At 37.9% G+C, this 21961-nt stretch overlaps 1 protein-coding gene across 1 annotated transcript; it reads left to right on the top strand.

Annotated features, from left to right (window-relative positions):
• The first annotated feature begins 221 nt into the window (after window positions 1–221).
• Window positions 222–21741, top strand: LOC130078591 (unconventional myosin-Ie). The gene is made up of 4 exons (XM_056244148.1): window positions 222–500; window positions 19115–19258; window positions 20655–20744; window positions 21634–21741. The coding sequence occupies exons 1-4, from the start codon at window positions 498–500 to the stop codon at window positions 21730–21732; spliced, it is 336 nt and encodes a 111-aa protein (XP_056100123.1). The 5' UTR covers window positions 222–497; the 3' UTR covers window positions 21733–21741.
• The last annotated feature ends 220 nt before the right edge of the window (window positions 21742–21961 follow it).

Raw genomic sequence — 21961 nt, 5'->3', positions numbered from 1 at the left:
AAAGTAAATATTAAAATAATATTGCATTCTACCTAGTAGTTCATTGCAGTGATGTAGTCATTTATTTTACGCAGCCACACTGCGCATATAGGACACGCTTTAATACGCCTGAAATCATCTGGTGGGATTCCCTTCGGAATGACGCGCTGCGCTGCGCGGCGCTCCTATTGGCCAAAGGCAACGCACGAAATTCTCCATTTATGGGTTGTTTGCCTCTTTGATTCCGTCAAGCAGCAGCAGCCACAAAGTTGAACTTTGTATTGTAGAGTAGACGCTCACTGCAGTACAGTCAGTCAGTGCGCTCGAGTTTACCGGTGCGGTGTCTACACTATTATGGAGCGGCGACACTGGTCCTGAGGAGACATTAAACAGCACGAGAGGCCAAAAGAGACAGTGACATCACACCGATAATTTCAAGAGGTTTATTTTAACTTAATAAACAGTTACAAAACGGATTATAACAGAAGATCTGCTGCGCTGTGAGAAACGAATAAAAAATGGTGAGTGAAAATCTATTTCTCATCACAGTCGCCTATCGCCTACAGAGATAAACGTAAGAGATATAGGCTACTGCTTCGAGCATCCTTATCGACATGCAGAATGCTGATGCTTGGTGTTATTATTTTCAACTTCTTTCTATAGTCTCATCCCTATGGATGTGACCATTAACGAAATCTTTTAGGCTAATAATATATGTAGCCTACTTGGCATCATAAATGCTTAAAATTCAGATAAAAAGCTTTTCAGTGTGGTCAAAACAAGTACAAACTTCTACTAAACATTTTTCTTCATTCTAGAGGAATTACAGACATTTAAATATAGGCCTATCAGGGATTTGTAAATGCACCTTATGCACAATTTAAGATACATTTTTTATTCTATGGCCACGTTATTATTATGAAGATATTATCATGAAGGTGGTGTCTGGATACTGGACAAACACCCTCAGTTGGGTTGGGTGTCATATTCAGCTATTGTTTGCCCTCCATCTCTTGTTCACTTAGACCGAAACAGCCTCCCTGTCCCAGCCCTCCTGAACAGGTTGTAGCTATTTATACTGGTGCCGGTTACAACCCAGTTTCTCATTTTATATTTTTTGGCACTGTATGTTTATTGAGGCTTCAGAAATGCTTGAATCAATAGAGATCACTATCATGTTTTCACTTTCTCAGATCAGTGTGGCAGTTACACACATTGTAGTATTTTGATCTTCACTCATTATTAACATTTTCTTTCATGTCATCCTGACTTAGTGTTACGTAATAGTGGAAAACTGCAAGTTACACACATTAGTGTCCATGGTTACAGCACACAGAGAGATGCAGGTTGATGTAGTCGCATGTGAAACTCACTTCCGTACTCATGCCCATAAGGATGGGTTGGGTTCTGCTTTGAATAAGTGTGTGTGCTTATTCGTGTGTCCACAATGAGACCGTTTCCTCTTGTTTTGGTGGAAAACGACACCGTTTTTCATAGCTCCTCAAGCAATATGTTACGCTTGATTGTTTTCGGCTTTGTATGATCCCAGATCCCATGGCAAGATGCTTTCACAGACCCTGCTTGTCTCACATTCAGTGTCCTTTTCGGCCTGTCAGCTGGTGAAGAACTGTTACAGATCAGGTGAAAAACCAGTAAATCCAGTTCAGCCGTCTCTTCAGCTCACACATAGACATTCTCTGCAAGCCATGTACCCGGTAGAACTAGTTTTCCCTTGGGCTTTGCACATATGGTAGAAACCCTTTCTGTATAGCCTCTGTGCTGCCTCTGGTATTTAGTGTGTATTACAATATTATAATTCGGTCTTCATAAAGCATTTTCATGTAAAGAAAAGGATACTTCTGGTTGGCTGTGCTCATGTGGTCACATATTACAGATACTTATAAGTGATCCATTAAGATGTTCTGACATCTTCTATAAATGAGGCTAAAACCATCAGTGATTAGTGTGTACAAGCATTATTCTCTAATATTATCCTGCTTGTAAATTCCACCCATTTCTAATGTCACAAACTCGGTGTGACCTACGGGCATCTAAACTATATATATACATATACATATATATATATATATTATATATATATATATATATATATATATGTGTGTGTGTGTGTGTGTGTGTGTGTGTAGTTAATAGGTGGAGTTTTGAGCTGTGTTTGTTTTGACTGCAGGTTTACGTCAGAGTATCCTTTATGAGTCTACTCATTTTGTTTACAAAGTTTGTCAAAACTACTCATTTTACTCATTATTTACTCATGACAGCTCAAAGGATATGGAATGATTTCCGAAAACTGAACCAGCGGTTAATGTATGTTACACAACAGTACCCAATTTTATGATGTATACCAGCTGTGAAAGAGCAATTTTGATTGATTATGTAATATCACTCTCAGTTACCTATATGCCTGATCTGCTGTATTTAGAAAAATAATTCATAAAGCTTTGTGTATAGTCTTATTAGGACATTTTTGCCCATATTGCCCACGATCAGGCTGAACACAAGGCCACAAGAGCAAGATACAATTGTTCTTCTTGTTTCCTCTCCAGTGTCTACCTGGGTCCCGTTTGCTTGGTCTCCATACTTCAGAAGTTGCTTTAAAGGTTAAGCTGTAGCATGGTAGCTTGGTTCACTTTCTTTTTTCATCTCCTCTTGTCCTCTTTCTTTCTCTGCCAGATCCTGAATAGTAGGTCAGTATGGCAGCATATGTTTTGCATTAAGAGCTGCAGAGGGGCGGTACATGCTGAGTAACATCCCCCTATTCAAAGCATCTATGTCACACCGCCACAGGATTGCTGAGGAATCCAGACTCTTTCTGAAAGAGTCAGCAGCCCTCACCTAAACAAGAGAAAGATCTAGCAGGATGGCTGACATCTGTGGTCCCCATGAGTCAGTCCTTTCATTTAGTGGGGTTATTTTTGTACATGAACATATTCCAGTCACGGCAATGAATATCCCTCAATATCAGCTGGCCTCTTTGATGCTGTTTTATTGTTGGTTCTGAACTACACTTAACTGAGATTGTTAAAAACATCCAATTCAGAACTTCACTCCCAGTAGTTTAGATATAAAAGATAATATCCACTGATGTGCTCAAGTTAAGATTTATGTGGTTTGTTTACTGAACAAGTTGAAAAGGATGAAGGAAAACATCAGTTAGACTGAAATAAACCCTTAATTGAAAAATCTCTATTGACCTTTTCTTTGTGATGTGCACCATATGTTGATTAACATATTTGCCCTTCTTTTTTTGTGTGGTGACTCTTTGAATGGTGGTTTCTATTGACTTCAGCCATGTAAAATGTGAAGTGAAGTCACTTTCTTGAGATCATGAAAGTAATTTTTTTGAACTCTAGTGCCTCATCACCTACAAGCCTTCCACATACAGAGGCGCCTCTGTAGAATTCGTGATCATGTTCCGGTGAGGGATGTTCACCGTCAGGCCCTCTCTTTGATCAGTGCCCCCCCCCCCATATTACAGCGCCCCTGTGCACATACACTACTGTTCAAAAAAGTGTAGGGTCAGTGGGTCTCATTCACTAATAATTCATATTTATACGAACTTCTCACCAAAACTTTCGGCCTAATTCACAATACGTGCGTATGCGTATTAATTTGTTCTTAACCTCGTTCTAATGTTTATGAATTGGAGTATTCTAAATGAGTGACTGCGTGCCCGAGGTAAGTCATTTACATAAAAAAACACCAAAACCATTTCTATATAAGGGCATTCCGCACACCCAATTTCTTTTGTCACACTCAGCAAAAAATGACACTCTCTAAAGACGCGTTCTTGTCTGAGAGCACGCTCAGCAAGATCTTCAAGCAATGCCAAGAGTGCATCCTCAAAACAAGAATAAACGCAATAAACGCCTTTTATACAGACATTACAGACCTATGATTAGCCAGCAGTGTATCTGCTTTTTTATGCAGATACCTCTCAGCTTAGGCTATAAAGCACATTTTCTTACTCTTTTACTGAATATTAAGCACAACTGTTTTCAGCATTTTCAAAACAAGAAATGTTTCTTGATCACCGAATCAGCATATTATAATTATTTTTGAAGGATCACGTGACACTGAAGTACCGGAGGAATTTCTAAATATTGCAGTTTTTACTTTATTTTACATTCTGTAAGCATGAGACTTTTCAAAAAACATTTTATTGGTAAAAGCAGTTTAGAAAGACCAAAAACAATGCTTCATAGGTGAAGAGAAGGAGAAAGAATGAGTGCTTTAATCAATCTGGATATGGGTGCTATAACCACTAGGCCACGGTTTTAACAGTATTTTTCTTTTGATTACTCATGTGAAATCTCACTTCATCTGCATAAAAAGGTGATTAGACTCTAATGCAGAGCAGGCCCAGTTTCCTTAAGGAGTTGCTTTTGAGAGATGTGCTGTCAGCTGTAAAATGAGATCACTGCGCTCCTGCCAGCTCACGTTCGGCTCCTCTCACCTTGCCTCTCCTGTTTCTCTCATCTGAATTAGTCTCTTATGTGGGTTCACTGGTACCATCTTCTGAAAGCAGGTCAAGAGGACTGGTGAAAACATGGTATCAAATATTGTTCAGTTTTGAGAGTGGATAAACAGTATGCTTGTGTGCCTCATAAACAGACAGAATGCGTGCAAAAAAAGTCTCTAGTTAATAATATACAGTATGTGCAAATTCATGGCTGATGTTTGCTTACTGATAGAACAGCTCATAATTTGTTTAAACTGCAATAAAAGCCATAATGATTGAAACAGATATTTAGTAGTTGGATATTGTAGATTTGTACTACATTTTCTTGTTTGTGAAGAAATGTTAGAAAACAGCAACGAGTTATGAGCTGGTGTTTCTGTGTTTCTGTCTGCTGTATAGTTTCTGTTGAGGTGACCGCGGGCTGACTAAGCTGTGTTTACTCCGCAAACTCAACTCAGGGCTACAGAATGACTTGTGTTCAAATATTCTCACATGCCTTAGAGATAAATGCAAGTGAGAACATTACAGGCAAGGTCATAACAGTGCTCTGTTTAAAAGAGGATTTATATTAAAACATTTTAAGGCTATTATTTCATATTCCCAGTCTCTTTCCTGGCATACACTTACGTAAAGGTTCTTTTTTGAAAAACCTTCACTCTTAAAAATAAAGGTTCCAAAAATGTTGGTTCCCCAAACAACCTTTCAGTGAACAGTTCTTAAAAGAACCATTTTTTCTTGATGTTAAGAACATTGTAATGATATAAAGAACCCTTTTCCACTATAAGAAACCATTTGTGCAATGGAAAGGTTCTTTATGGAACTATTGATGTCATTAAAGAATCATTATTTTTAATGGTTTTAGTGGAGCCTTTCCATTGCACAAAAGGTTGTTTATAGTGGTAAAATGTTCTACACGCTTAGAAAAAAGGTTCTGTTAAGAACTGTTCATTGGCAGGTTCCTTGGAGAACCAACAATGTTTCTTCTATGGCATCGTTGGGAAAAAAAAACTTTTTTTAAGAGTGCAAGTACAAACGTTATGAGGAAGAGCGTACTTTAAAAAAAATAAAATTAAAAAAAATCCACACCCTTCACCCTCATGTTATGCATTTCTGGCCCAAATATCACTGCAATGTTTCCTCAAACCAGTCAGTTTTAGATCAACAGTGTCTCTGTTTATCTGCAAAACTGCCCGTGACTCTTTGAACCCATGTTTCTCTTTTTCCTCCAGCGCAGCCTGTGACATACAGTATTTGTTCACTGACATGATAAGTCTCGGTATCCTAGTCATGTATTTGCATATGTTTTATTATTGATGGGAAATTGTGCTCTGAAATTCAGTTTACTAAGATGTCTAAATGTCCTGGCTCAAATACACAATCTGAGATTCACGAATATTCACGAATATTTCACATTGATAACAGTGCATAGCTGCTGTCAAAATATATAGTAGAGTTGTAATTGACAACACATTGGTACATTGGTAACAATGAAGGAATAATGAGTTTAAAGATTTGAATATAGACTGAATATAGATTTTGGCGTCAGTTGTCAAGTCAGACCACTTGAATGACTATAATTGGCCAAGATAAGATTTTTCAAAGCTTTATGCTGATGATGCGATGGAGCAGCAGCCAATGGGAGTGCAGACAGTGACATGCTGCCTAATGCTGTTGAATATTAAAGCTGAATAAAAAGCTAGAAACCATCAGATCTTCAGTGTGAACAGGACTTTATTCTGACCCATAATTGCCTCGGTCATCTTAATGTTGCACAGTGCATGAGACCAACCATATTTATCCTGTGTCATTTCCCAGAGGAAGTATGATTTACAAAGCTCTTCTTTCATATGAGGGCCAATCAGCAATTGCCAGATAAAGCTGTTGCTAATATAGTTTTCTAGTCATTAGCTTTAGCTTATTTTCAGTGGTTAGCAGTTTCAATGATTGAAAAAAGTCACTTGTTTCAACAATGCAATGAATTATGGGTGAAAACTTCTCTCAATTGTATAAACACTCAGTGTTTCATTAATGTCAGGCAATGAGGGCCAGAACAATTGAAATAATTTCTGACTGTTTTGATGCTTAAAACAATGAAAAAATGTTTTCCTTCTTGCTGAGTCTCTTGCTGAGCCTTTGAACTCTTGTCATTTTCAAAATGAGTTGAGAGATCAGACAGTTGAGCATGTGCGGTGCCTGATCCACATGTTTGGAGGAATGTAAATATTTGTGCTTTTGATAAACCTCTGAAAGAGCTACGTAAAAGCTAGAGGCATGTATTTGGGTGACCATTCACTTCAAAACCCCTTTAACTCAATTTGTCGGACCTTCACTACAGCACGTATTATACATTAAGTAGGTCAGCATATGTGTTCAGCTTCTGTCCTTCATAGACAAAATAAGTAATAAATAGTTGTAAATAAAATACATGCTTATTTTTGCAGTAAACCAATAGTGCAAACTTTACATTTCTGTATTCTGAATGCTGATTATAATATGCAAATATGTGTTTTTCAGCACATTATATATTCAGTTAATGCAAAGTAACAGGGTATAGCTGGGGTTATGTAGATTTTGTCAGAGCAATGAATCAAATTGTTTTAAGTTTTGTAAGTTTAATTTTGTTTTGTTTTTTAAGATTTATTTGAATATTTTGGTGAAGTAGTTTCTTGACCAGAACAAACATATAACATAAAAGAGAGGGTAAGGTTTTTATGGAACTTTTTTTAAAATAAGATGGCATAGACCTACAGCTCAAAATCATTTGGTGTTGGCAACGAAAAATAACACTAAAAATGTATTTTTATAATTGTCTTTTAGATAAAAAATTACTTAAAACTGTAATTATATTATGTAATTGGTGAAGATTAGAAGATAAGGTGAAATTGTCACCTTAAAGCTCCAGTCCGTAACTTTGGGTTAAAAATTATCCAAAATAAATTTTTGAGCAAGTACATAACCAGCCAGTGTTCAAAACGATCTGCTTGCCTTAGCTCGATTCAAAACGGTATGCTTGTAGTAATGTTTTTAATTCCAGTGGTACCGGTGGATTTCCGCGGGAAATTCGAGCATGTCTTTGCGTCGTTACGTCACATCTGTACACATAAAGGAGTCTCGGCTAGTAGGCTATATTGCGAGTGAGGATGTTGGAGGTGGAGATTTATAGCCTTTTCTCACAACACTTGATATAATTAAACTTATCAATTTGATGGTGGATCCAGAAAGGTTCAAACGACAATCACCAGTGACAACTAGAGATTCACCCGTTGTAAAATGCAAATGACTTTGGACTGAGAGTTTGGGAAAAGAGACTGCAACCGGGCCCATGCAAAAACAAGGATACATGTCTGAAGGGCTTTAAATGTAGTAACGCAACGCTGATGTTGAACATTAACAATTTGAGAACAAAGTATAATTTGCACGATTTGACGTGATATGATAAACGATCGTTAGATTTAATCAGCGCGATTTACTGCAATGATTTTTTTCAGTTAGTTGGTCAGAAGAACAAAAGTGGATGTTACTTACTTGTTCAGATGACATTTTAGGGTGGAAATTCTTATGTTGGTCATACTTCCAAAAAGTAGAATCTGTGATTCCGAATGCCCGTATCCACACCGTCGCGGTGACTGACAGCCGCACAGTCTCCTCAAAACATTGTGAAGGGTTGGGGTCAAAACTGTTGGATTGTAACAATTGGATTCATCTGTGCTATGCCGAGGTACAACTCACGTAAAGTTGATAATTCCGCGAATAACTGCAATTGCAGATTTCGAACAGAGATGGTGACAAAGAGGAAAAACTGCGGACTGCAGCTTTAAGTCTAAAGAATTAAAAAAATTATTATAAAAGATGGCTAATGTTGATGTTTTGGTGTTATGCAAAAAATAAATCAACACATTCCCAAATTAATACATAAGTCGTCATTTTAATATAACATGTAATATAATGTAATAAAACATGTTTTATATAACACAACATGACCTGTTCCACATCCTGAAACAGTATTGGACAATTATTTACATGAATGCAAAGGTACTTTCATTTAACCTCAGTAATTAAGTAAATTAAAGCTGTCTGACTAACAGAGTGATGGAGCTGTGTGCTTGGCAGCGGCACTAATGCGAGATCTTGGTTGGCTGTTTCTGATCAGAACCATTACTCAGTTGGAAACTGGGAGATTTCTTCTCGTCACTTGCCAGCTCCCATTTCCCGTTGGCTATGTGTAAGAGCCCCTGATCCGAAACATTCCTCTGCTGGTTCTGTTTACTCTTCCCTGAGTCTGCCATCGTGAGTAACTCGTGCACACAGGCCTGACCACAGCAAACCATCCCGCTGAGTCTCCCTACCTATTTCACCCTGCCTATATAATTACGGTAGACGTGAGAACTGTACTGATATTAGATCAGTTTGAAAGGATGACGTTGACAAACACCACTGCCATAGACCTGTCCGACTGGCCCTTCCATACCCGGTCTATACGGTTATGCATTTAAACGCATTCTCCTCATTTCTATGTAGGTGTGCTCGAGGGTGTTGCTCAGTCAGGGCTCTTGATTCTTAAAGATCAGCTCAAAATAGACAGCAGCGAAATAGCTTGAGGTTACTTGGGCTTCACTGTTGTGTTTAATCAAGTTCCCACACATGCCTGACTTTGATTAATGAACTCATTACAGGCTTCACATGTGGGCTGGTAATGTGGCCCCTATGTTGTGTTGTATCTCTGTGAATCTGTGGAAAATTTGTTTTGACGGGACAGTTTTATGAGGCAGAAGTTATTTATGCTATACCGAACACTTGTAGTACGGTAGGTACCATGAATGCTGCTCTTAAAGGGATAGTTCAGCTAAAATATGAAAATGGCGTCATAATTTACTTACCTTAAAGGGATAGTTCGGCCAAAAATGATATTTAACCCATGCATTACTCACCCTCAAGCCGTTCGAGATGCATATGTCAATCTTGTTTCAGACGAACACATTTTCAGTTATTTTAGAAAATGTCTTAGACCCTTCAGTGGATATAATGTGAAGCAATGGGGTCTACCTCCTTCAAGTCCCAAAATGTGCATACATCCTTCACAAAAGTAATCCATCCGGCTCCAGGGGGATAAACGAAGGCCTTCTGAGGGTAATCCGTGTGGTTTTGTCATAAAAATATACATATTTAAAACTTTATAAATGAAAATATCTGACTTCCGGCAACGATCGACGCGCGTTCACGGGTGATGGAAGTGTTTTGTTTTGCTCTGCACTCTGGCTGCGCTGGCGCGTTCGTTCTACGTCACGACGGTTCCTACCCTACGTCCTACCTCGTACGCAGACTTCCATCACCCGTGAACGCGCGTCGATCGTTGCCGGAAGTCAGATATTTTCATTTATAAAGTTTTAAATATGTATATTTTTACAACAAAACAGCACGGATTACCCTCAGAAGGCCTTCGTTTATCCCCCTGGAGCCGGATGGATTACTTTTGTGAAGGATGTATGCACATTTTGGGACTTGAAGGAGGTGGACCCCATTGCTTCACATTATATCCACTGAAGGGTCTAAGACATTTTCTAAAATAACTGAAAATGTGTTCGTCTGAAACAAGATTGACATATGCATCTCGAACGGCTTGAGGGTGAGTAATGCATGGGTTAAATATCATTTTTGGCCGAACTATCCCTTTAATGTTGTCCCAAAACTGTATGACATTTTATTTCTTCTGCGGAACATTAAAAAAAGATATTTTGAAAGTCAATGAGGTTCACAGAACATTGCACCCTACTGAAACTTTGAGATATTTTTCAAAAAATCCTCTTTTTTGTTTCACCATAAGAAAGTCATACAGGTTTGGAATGACATGAGGGTGACTAAGTGATGACAGAATTTTAAATTTTAGGTGATCTATCCCTTTAAGAGTTTGGCTCTCAAGTAAATATTGATTCTTGTTGCAAGGTCCTTTGTGGAAACACAAAACGGGTATGGAAATTCTTTTATTACTTGAATTTCTTGGTCAGCCTCCTCTGTGAGACACTCCTTTATTTTGAACCAAATGACGAGGTGGCATTTGTTTGTGTACACAAGAAGCTGCATGAAATGGTTATTATCTGCTTGTCTTTGTGTGGGATATCAAACACAGTAAAAGCCTTCCTGATATTCATCCTTGGAGAGATTGCACTCTCTAAAAGGTACAAAGCACACCATATAACCATAAATCTGCCCCATGAACATAGCCATAGGCTTTTATTTATTCATTGGTGTACATCTGGGGAGATCTCTTGTCATGTATCTTTAAAAAGCAGACAATTAGAGGATCCATAAGCCATGACTGCTTCTAAGCAGAATATAAAGGTTAACTTTAAAGCATGGGCATATATTACAAGTTCTCATAGTCAACCGAAATATTTGGCAACAAGATGACAAAAAAATTATTTTGTTTTTTGTAGTCAACTAATAGTACTAATCAACTAGTTGATTGTCTCTAGTCTTAACAAGAAATATTGAGAAATGAAAAAATACATATGAAGTGATAGGATTTGTTGCATAGTTGGTTGTGGCAGGACAAGTGGCCACTGGCCAGTTTGCATGGCTTCAGTTTGCTTAAAGTAAACAGAATTAGATGATGATGATGATGATTTTTTTGGCCAGCATTTAAAAACTGGATATTTATAATTTATTCTGGAAAAACAAACCTTGTTAAAGAAGCATATGTATTTTTATCTAGCTACAGTTTACAATCCAAGACCACCCAAATGTACTGTCACATCCAAGGGAGAAAACTCCCTCCAAATGAATATTAAAAATACACACTCTAAACTAAACTAATTTCTTCTGATCAGCCATCACATTGTGCAGTTAGTTGAAGATTTTAGCAAAGGTCCATCTTAAAAGGAGTGTGGGATGCCAATCACAGATATTTATCATAGATATATAGATATATTTTGGCAAGTGTATTGAACATGAATTGGAAATACAATGATTGGTATATATTGAACTGTCAGACTCAGGAGATGAGATGACTTCCTTGATCCCGAGTTTAAAAACGGCTGTCTGTATGATGATGATGCAGCGTCACCTTGTCTCATTAGCTGCGCTATTAGAATTTCAGCACTGTTTTTAGAATCCTAGTCTAAACATAATCCATCTCTATGTGTACTTCAGGGAAAATGATGGCGTTCCAGACTTCCCCATCAGACAGAATGTGCTACATTCTTTTCCACTGCCTTCAAAAGCAGGCAGAAATAATATGGCTGTGCTGAACTTGGAAACTTTGGCACAGAGTTTCCCGGCGGTAGCCAGACGCTTCAGAGCCACTCCTATCTCGGTTTACACAAACCCTCTGTGTTTGCTGTCTCTGGAGAGACGCTATAGACTCAGCCCTGCCTTCATTGCCATTTCTTACCCAGAAAGCTCTCTCTGCTCCTCTGGGTGTTCTCTCCAGCAATCTCCGTTACCCAGACCAACGCCCCTAGAGGTATTTTACTCCACATCTAGTCACTGAGATTAATTACAGCTTGATTATGTCATGCTAGAAAACAAAATCCCTTTTCCAAATCACCAAAAATGTATGATGACTTATTTTGAATGTGTAACGTGTTTAAAGTTATTGCACACCTATATGATTAATCTAATCTCTGGGCTTGGTACTTTGTTTGAAACCTCACTGTAGTGTTACAGCATTGAGGGTTTTTTTTTTCAGCAGTTGAGACTATTTGTGCCTTGAGTGTTTTCAGTCTGGATATGGATGGGCCTGTTTCTCTTCATCACATTGCAGTGGTGAATTTACTAGCCTGTTGTGTCTGTGTCCAGGGTTTACTACCACTCAGAATGAAGGACAACCACCTTGAACATAGTCCAGGCTGGGATTATTTCTGTCGCACATTTTCCAGGACCACTTAAGATTGTAAGGGCTGTATGAAGTGTCTACACTTTTACATTTTGGCCTGGGATACTCATCAGTATTGATTCCCTTCTGACATTGTTGAAGATCACCATTGGAGTCACATTCAAAGGGCTTATAGTCACACTTGTACTTTAATTTTTTTCTTTCATTATCATGCCAAAATTCAGTTATAATCCATCAGACTGTCAATGGTTGTCTTTTGAGGAATTGATTGGACGGGATTTACTGTACTGGTAATGACCCAGGGGTCAGAAAGGACATATGTTGTTTACATAGAGTATTGATGGAGAATTTAGACAGATGGTATCAGCTTGCAAGACTCACTAACTTTCTTGCAAAACTAAATAATACATTGGCATAAAGGCAAGTACAAATTACAGTCAGTGACTGGCTCCATGAATTATTACATTTTTGTTTATGGCCTTGTTTTTCTTCAGAAGTTCTAAGGTCCTGTTTACACCTGGTATTAAAGGTGCAGTAGGACATCTGGGAAAATGCTAACTTTAGCCTGATAGCACTAAAAGCGTCCCACCCTCCCTGCAAATCGCCGTCTAAAGCCACTCCTCCTGAAAGCATGAACGTGCACAGGCCAGAAGACCGGAGGCAACGTTACTGCAATACATCGTGTCATTCACTGGTGAGAAAACTTTATAGTACAGTTAGTAACAATACTACAATACCAAACGTAAACAAATTCTTAAAAACAGAATTAGTTGCAGCAAGTTTTCGGTTTGTTTAGCTAGCAAAACTTGTTAGTGTGTAATAATATTTATTGCATGCCAGGGGTTCACTGATGAGAGTCTGGTTGTTGTTGCTGCTTGCATGCCATTCTCGCTCTGTCTGCACAGCGTACGTGAACGCACTGATGACTTATGTCTGCGTGAACAGCCTGCGCAGTAGTATGCAAACACACATTGATAGGACCGTTCGGATCGAACGCAGCGATTGAACGAACATTCTATGGTCATACGCCTTCCACAGACGACATATATTTATAAAAATACATTTAGACCACTTGATTTCTATCAGGATATGAGGAGACTTTCAACCAGCATAACAAAAAATGTTTCTGCAGAGAATCACCTACGGTACCTTTAAGATGCCTTTCGGTTAATCCGAGCACAAGTGGATGACGCTAAATACAGGTGTAAACGGGGTCTAAAATGTTTTGAGCTTGTCCAATTTCGTCCACTTCCAGAGGTAGTCGAAAACACATTTGACCGGATTGCTTTCATAGTGTAAACACTCATGTGGTCGAAAGCGTTCGACCATCTACTCTCCGCCTACTGACCTAACACATAAACATTATGGGAAGTGCGCTAGCCAGACGGGATTTAAACTTTGTCGACTGAAGCCCCAAATATGGTTTAAAGACAAAAAACATACCAAGCACAATGTTCTCTTACCATTCCTGATTTCTAACACGCGCTCACATCTAAAAAAGCCCATACATTTACCTACCCATAGACCCTCCCATCGAAGAAATCAGGACAGAAATGATTAAAAGTGGACAAAAGAGACGGATTGAAATACCAGGTGTAAACTGGTATTTGTTTCATACTTGTGATCCGATCGACCAAAACGTATCTTATACCAGGTGTAAACATGGCCTAAGAGATGGTTCACCCAACAACAAAAAATGTTTTTCATTATTTACTTAGCCTAATGTCATTTCAAACCCGTAATCCTTTGGTTAATCTAATCTGGTTTAACTAGCATGCTACTGTTAACAGATTTAAAATTTGCAGTTAAATCTCATCTCCAGTTCTCTCTGAAGAACACACAATATCCATTTTGTTTATATCCGATGCAGGTGAGATCGTGCAGGTGATCCCTCTGGCATGATAATCTAAATAATATCTTGTAGTGTGTGATAAGCCACAATTTTCAAATATTGTAGTGTGTGCATATTTGAGATTTGAGAGAAGAAAATCTGTAAAGATTCTCCTTATGTGTGTGATGCAACCAGATTTTATAATCTGTGGTTAGGGTTTAAAAACTCCCTTAGTCTGAGCCCGGCTTAAATGATGACAGAATATTTTTGTTTTTAAGTGAACTATCTGTTATGAAGTCCCAACTCAGTTCACCCTTATTTAGAATATTTTACCTTAATTCTTAGCAACAAGATTAACTACTGTAGGGAGACATTTTTTTGTTTTCTTTAATACAGACATTTTTTTTACTTAAAAACATTTATAAGTTTCTGAATGCTCTTTATTAATTGCCCTTTTGTTTTGTGTTACTTTGCATACAGCTTTGTAATAGAGAATTCTGAGGTGAATCCAAATGGGTTCACGTACCACCTCTCAAATTATGCGCTGTGTGGTCAGGACCGGTGCACTGGCATATGCAGATAATAACCTCTTCACGTGGAGAGTTTACAAGTAATCTCGTAAAGAGTATAGTCTAATTGGCGACAGACGTCATGATTTACTCCAACATTATTTGATATTATTTCTTTATTTATTGACTTTACTGCTATTTAGAATTGTTTTACAGGTATTTAGAATTGTTTTACTAAAACTTTCACTAGAAAACACTAGAATGTCTTTTTCATCTAGGCCAAAGTGACTTAAACAGAAATGTGGATCTGTAATATGTTGAAAAGGATTCCTGAAATAGCTCTCAAACTTCATTACGCATTCCTACCTTAATCTGCTATTAGCACTGCCAGCTCTGAGCTGGATTCTCAGCCAAACCGCAGTACTCTGGGCCATATGCTAAATGCATTAAACGGAGAACCAGACTGTGTCTGTCTTGTAGCTTTAACTGCATTCTGATTGTATTCACTCATTTCATAATATTTTCAGTTGAGATGCATACAGTGATTCTGGGTGATTTCAGCTTTCTCAGTCACTTCAGAGTAAAAGACTAGGGCTAACCTGATCCCACTTCAGCTCTGCCATCCTTGTGTGGATGCAGGTCCTCTGTGTGATATCCAGATGGTTAAGGAGGTGAAAAAAATTGCCGCCTTATTGAATCAAACCCAGCCATTTCCTGTGGCTGAGTCTGCGCTCTTCTCCACACTCTCCATATAAGGCAATGGTATTTGCATGAGGGAACGGCCTGCCATGTCAGTATGGATCTAAGACTGGTGCTGCTGACGTTTTTCAACTGCTGTAGGATTACAGTGTGGAAATGATCTGTAAGGTATTCTCTGGCAGGGTCTTACAAGCAGAACAATGGATTTTTCTCTCCTCCTTCTTATGAATGAAGCATTTTTTCTTTTGGGAATGTTTTTGTACAGTTGTACATTTTCTCAACTGCCACACACATAAGTGGGTATAATGAAGGGCAGATCTTCATCTGTGTTCATATGTGACGCCAGTGAGACTCAGTTGGAAGGATGATGATGTTATTGTAGCCTCCCTCATTAGTAGTATATACTCTCCCGATGTGCCATTCAACAGTATGGAGAATCACATTACATTGACTACACAGCTGCTCCTTAGTCAATTAACACCATGAATTTCCTCATTTATTATGCAGCCATTTGGATTACTTGATTATGCTTGGTCAATTCCACCATTTATCGGTCAAGTACTGTATATCCAGATTATTTGCCGTCATCCATGGCAAAGTGGTATAACATGGTCCATTCAAGTCATGTCCGAAAGATCGTTGATTTCATACTCGCATTTTCTTATTTCATATTTACAACTTGTATTTACAGAGCTGTTATCTTCCCACTGTTTCTAATAGTGAGTGAGCATTAATGTAAAGTAGATGGGGTTGAGATGTTGTATGCTAAGTTTTATTTAAAATCCTGATTTATGCCTTCCCAGGGAGTTTGGGGTTTTGACCTTGCTTGGTGCAGATGGGTATCATGTTTGTCATGGTGTAAATGATGCCTGCTGTTCCTGGGTGAACCACAGCACAAGCTTAGTGAACTTTAGCCTCCCTGGTTTCCGGTGTTCCTTTACAAAACGGAACATTTTCATCCCTAAATAAGCCTAGTGGGAGCAACTATAGCTCTTTAAAAGCAGAGATGCAGTTTTCTCTCTTTTGCCTAACTTTGTGTGGTCTATAACTTTGAGTTTGGGACAGTAGGTGTGGTCATTCTCTAGAAGGAGGAGAGTAAAATGATGGTGATGTGCTTTGTCTAGTCCTTTGTAATCGTGTTTTTGACCAATGTTATGTGGTTAAATTAATTGTTTGCCAATTAGATTAGTTCAATGCATGAGGGAACAGAATATGTAGGACTTTTCACATTAAATATGCTACAAATGAGCGAACAGTAAAAGATTATGCTAAGCCAACCAGTGATGTCTTCATATTAGGATGATGATGATTATTATTATTATTATTTAAGTCCCAGTTAAGTCATTTTGTGTTCACATATATAGCATCCTGTTTTGCTTGTCTTTGCTTTGGCTCACAGTTTATAAGGAACACCTTCTGGGATTGAAGATCCTTTTCAGGTGTTTCTGTGTCCTGTGGTGTGACAGTGATGTGAACTTAAACACTGTGAAAGAAAGGGTTCAGTAGAATTAGAAAAACAGCCACAGGACAATGAACTCTCTCTCTGTTATATATGCAAAAATAAACTAAACAAAACAGTCTGTAAAGATCTGAAAGAAGTGCTTACTGTTCTGTTTAAAACGCTGCTTTCCTCCTTAATTGCTTTTGAGGTATACCACTACTAATAATGTTCAGGTGAAGTACCTTATATGTTGTCATGGTGTTCAGCGGTTATTGTGTTTCTTTATTTTCCTGTAATTTACCTCGAACTTGTACTGTGCTCGTTTACGATGGCAAGTTAATTAGTCCTTCAAGGGAGGAAAAAAATCTTCCATACTTGGTCTGCTTCTACTTTCCTGCGCAGCTAGATTGAGAGATTTTCAGTCTGTGGAATGTACAATTTTGAGAATGTTAAATGACTTTCCAGTTTACCTCATATCATTGTCATGGCATTCTTCAGCTTGGGAAAATTGCTGTAAGAAAAGAATAGACAAATGTGGCCTTCAAATCATACAAAATGCACTATGACTGAACATAACAGAGGAAAATGTTTAAAACAGCAGTGCGTTTGGATCATGTGCTCTCCAAAGCGGTGCACTCACTGTTTGTGTCTGTCTGGCTCTCTTTCTGTATCTGACCTCCTTTCTTGAGTCACACTCATTGTACGCATCTCTTTTGATGTCCTGTCAAATGCACTTGAGGCTTTGTGTCGTTCTGAGTAAGTGGCCGGTTCCTCATGGCAGGGCCATTGTGACCTCAGAACGGTAGCCAGAAGCCGTTGACTCACGTCCCATGATGAATGACCCAAGCTCTCTGGAGACACACCCTCTGCAAAAACATTACTAGAGCGAAAGCAGAAGGAGACTGAAATGGGAAGGTAGGTAAAAAGGGGGACAAGGGAGAAGAGGAGAAATTGTGAGAACATCAGGAGAAGATCAAAAGAAGTGTTTGTAGTACTCAAGGAGCTTTAGGGAGACTCCTGACCATGCACTTTTCATCGGTTTAGAAAAACAAAATCAACATCTGCTGCGGTGAAAAAGAACGAGCTGTGTTAAAAGTGCTGCAGGCGGGGAATTGGACGTGGTCATTTCGCTGAGTGGACGGTTTGCTCACATTAACTGTTGTCAGACTCAGCAGCAATGTACTGTTTATCAGTGTTCATGACTGAATGAGATTCAGAATGGAAGTAAAGTATGTAATGTCTCTGTCAGTGGCGGCATAAAACTATTCAACTTCCTAACTCCCCATCTGCCACTGTACAGGCGAAAAGGTAGTTCGGTCCATTGGGGTTTTCATGATACTTTAAATATGGCTAATAATAACATGATATCAGTGTGGAAGGATCACAACATCAAATAGAAATTCATTCATACCCTTCCGATAAAAACATCTTAAACCAGCCTTAGCTGGTTCACTGGTCTTAGTTGCAGTGTTATTTTACTGCTGTAGTATTTATTAATATTTTGAATTAGTTTTATTTTTCAATTTTAGTTTTAGTCATTTCAGTTTTAGTCATTTTTATGTGCTTTTAATAATATATTTATATAACGTTAATTCAGGTTTAGTCATTTTAGAGTTAGTTTAACCTTATTAAATTCGAGGCAACATTTCTAATTTTTAGTTTCTTGAAGTCTAAGTTTTTCGTGTAATGTTTATATTTTATTTCAGCCTCAATTACCGAAAAATTGAGTACAAAGTTTTAGTTTTAGTTAACAATAATAACAACACTATTTAGTTGGTCTGCTGGCTAGTTTTAGAGCCATTTTGTGCCATTTTCAGGTTGCTAGTTAATCACCAGCTTGGTAGGACTTGTAGGCCATCTTAAACCAGCTAAGACTAACAAACAACCTTTAGGCTTTTTTTTAAGTTAAGTTTTTGAAGCATTTTTTAGTGACAACTGACAAGGTAGTTGTTGTTGGTTAGGTACCACATGGACAGGCTTGCTATACCACCATTATTCCTTGCTAAACCGCCCAAAACTCATACTCATTAGTTTAGAAAAAGTTAATTGAACAATCACAGGAAGTGTTAAAAAAAATCAACAGAGGTGCAATGTTTACATTCTTCTGGGAAGTCAAACTATGTCTAATGGCTTTCTTACAGTTGTCTCTGTACAATAACTTTGGGATGAGAGAAAGTATTTAAACATTAAAAATATGATGCTATCCTTAAAGGGAAATCTAGTCATGGAATGTCTAGTGTTGCCTTTGGGATATGCTAATTCAGTTTCTGCCAGCTAGCTACACAAAAGCTATGGGTGTGTATACAGTCTAACGAGAGTTTCTTGTTTGTGTTTTCTTTCACAGGGGAGCCGGGGACACTACCGGTACCACTGGCAAAGCCACAATGTCAAGCAGAGTGGAGTGGATGACATGGTGCTGCTCTCCAAGATCAGCGAGGATGCCATTGTAGAAAACCTCAAGAAGAGATACATGGATGACTTTATTTTTGTATCCTTGTCCAGCTTTGGTCTCTTTGTCTAACTTGCTTATATCTTAATCTGATATGAAAATAGTCCTAAATAGGGAGGTCTTTGCTGATGGATGTTTTCCTGTGGCTCACTAGAAAACTGTTCTTGGATTCCATCTACTTGAGTGAAGATTACATCTTGATTGTGTTTATTTTTACTAAAGTTTCACTAAACACTGACATTTAACGGTGACGAAAGTTGTCCTTAAACTCTGGTACAACTTCCAAAAACATGTTGTCCTATTTTCCCACAGTAGCAGGGACTGTTTTTGATCAAAGCCGCATGTGTGATGCTGAGAGCTTAGATTGCTGAAGGCAGCCAAAGAATGCTGGTTTACCTCTCTTCTATTTGAACCCAATGTACTTGGCAGGGTTCATGTCTAATTCAGCACACATTACTGGCACTAAAAATGACCTTCTTGATAAATCGCAGCATTTCTTGATGAAAACCTCACTAGCAGTGTATTTCTATTTTCTGCCCTTATTAGGTTTATGGAGTCTTAGCAGACTCTGGCCATTTTGGTCCCAAATCAGTCCTGTGATTGTGGTCAGAAAATAGCAACAACACCAAAGTGTTCCAGTCAGCAGCATATGGAAATGAGGTCACAGCATGCCAGGCTCAATACTTCCTTTATTTGCAGTGAGCAACTTCGGGCCAGGCGGCCAAATAGCTCCAATCACTCACTGCCGGCTGTTCCCTTCCCATTGCATTCAGAGGAGAGAGCAACAGCATCTTAATAAGGCTCTGACCCATTAACCAAAATCTTCACTGCAGCCACATATAACTCTGATGTCACCAGTCCATTATTCACACTCAGGCCATTTTTCATCTGCCAGTCCAGCCAAAGTTTTATGAATACTCTCTGAGTATTAACAACCACAATGAGTAAAATGGTCCAAGAGGTTTTCCTCAATTGTGAATGCTAAACCTCTAATAGTTTTCAGAGAGAGTTTTCAATCTAACAGTTTCACATAGAGAGAGAGAGAGAGAGAGAGAGAGAGAGAGAGAGATTTTGTATAGAAATAGTTAATCATCCACAAATGAAAATTCTGTCATCATTTACTCATGATCATGACACTCCAAAACTGTATGACTTTCTTTGGAACACAAAAGAAGATAATTAACATTTCAACTGTTTTTTGTCCACATAATGAAAGTCATTTTGGTACCAAACCAACATTGGGTCTCATTGACGTCCATTATATGGACATTTGTGTGTGTGTGGTGTGGTGTGTGTGGTGTGTGTGGTGTGTGTGTGTGTGTGTGTGTGTTCAACAGGAAAGAGAAAGTCATACAGATTAGGCTTTTGAAGTAAACTGTCCCTTTACTGCAACCTTTTCTTTCACAATCTTTTGAGCCTTGACTTTCTCCTGCAGACATACATTGGTCCTGTACTCATCTCAATAAACCCTTTCAAACAAATGCCTTACTTTGGGGACAAAGAAATAGAGATGTACCAAGGCGCAGTAAGTTGTCTTTTATGCTTTCCTGAAGTTTAGTCCTGATCCAGAATAGACTGTTTACTGTGGTGCAGTGTTATTGATAACTAAAACTATTAAACAATTATTTTCATTAATTGAAATAAATCTGAAATCAAATCAAATATAAATACTAAAAAATATATATTTTTAAAACTAAAACTAGAAACAAATTGAAATAGAAATATTGCCTTGGCAACTAACTGAAATAAAATAAGTTGAAGTACTAAAATTACTAAAACTAAAAAAAAAAAATACAGCTAAATATAAATATTTTTAAAAAATGAATAAAAATTACAAAGGGACATAGCTAAATTACTAAAACTTAAACTTAAATGAAAATCAAAGCTGAAAATATAAAAATAAAAGCTAATTCAAAATATATAATAGTGCTATAATAGTATAATAAATACTATAATAGTATATAATAATAATACTAAAATAACACTGCTATGGTGTTCAAGAAACAGTTTTGTTGTAAAAGCTCTAGCCATGGGAAATAATAATATAATAGTTTCAGTAATGATTTTTAAGTGTGTAGGTGTGGTGCAGCTTTTAGCAGCTGCATTCTTAATCAGAAAAGTGCACAGGCCTGCCTTACCCATTGAAGCCACCTGGCTATACCTCCACAGAACAGCATGTACGGGTCTATGTTCTCAACCACGCTTGCCCAGAGGTCTTGGCTCCTCATCAAGCTTATGGTTGCTGTCAATAATCATTAGCTTGTGGAGGCTACAGCAAAGACCATTGAATCTGTTTTTACTCATATGCCACACAGTAGCTTATTTATAAATCTGAGCTCAGGCCATCCTAAATATGAACCTTAATGTAAATTATGAAATGTATCTGATTTTCTCCATTTCTCCCTCTCTCTCAGGCTCAGTATGAGAACCCTCCTCATATTTACGCTCTAGCCGATAACATGTATAGAAACATGATGATTGATCGTGAGAACCAGTGTGTCATTATCAGGTGAGAGAACTTTTGAACTCTGAACATATCATCATCAAACTTGCTGTTTAGACTGTAGGTGCTTTTAGTCACAAGAATCTTAATTAGCAATTATCATTATCATTATTAGGATTCGTTTACATGTTTTAACTGAATTATTTACATTTAATTCTGATTAATTAATCAAATTGATTGAAATAAATTAATCAATATGTGTAGAGAAAAGCCCCCAGATGAAGATAGTATGGAAAATA

The sequence above is a fragment of the Rhinichthys klamathensis genome, unplaced genomic scaffold (assembly GCF_029890125.1).
Source record: "Rhinichthys klamathensis goyatoka isolate OS25496 unplaced genomic scaffold, OSU_Roscu_1.1 h1tg000931l_1, whole genome shotgun sequence".
NCBI classification, from domain to species: Eukaryota; Metazoa; Chordata; class Actinopteri; order Cypriniformes; family Leuciscidae; genus Rhinichthys; species Rhinichthys klamathensis.
This window is presented reverse-complemented; position numbering and strand designations above follow the sequence as displayed.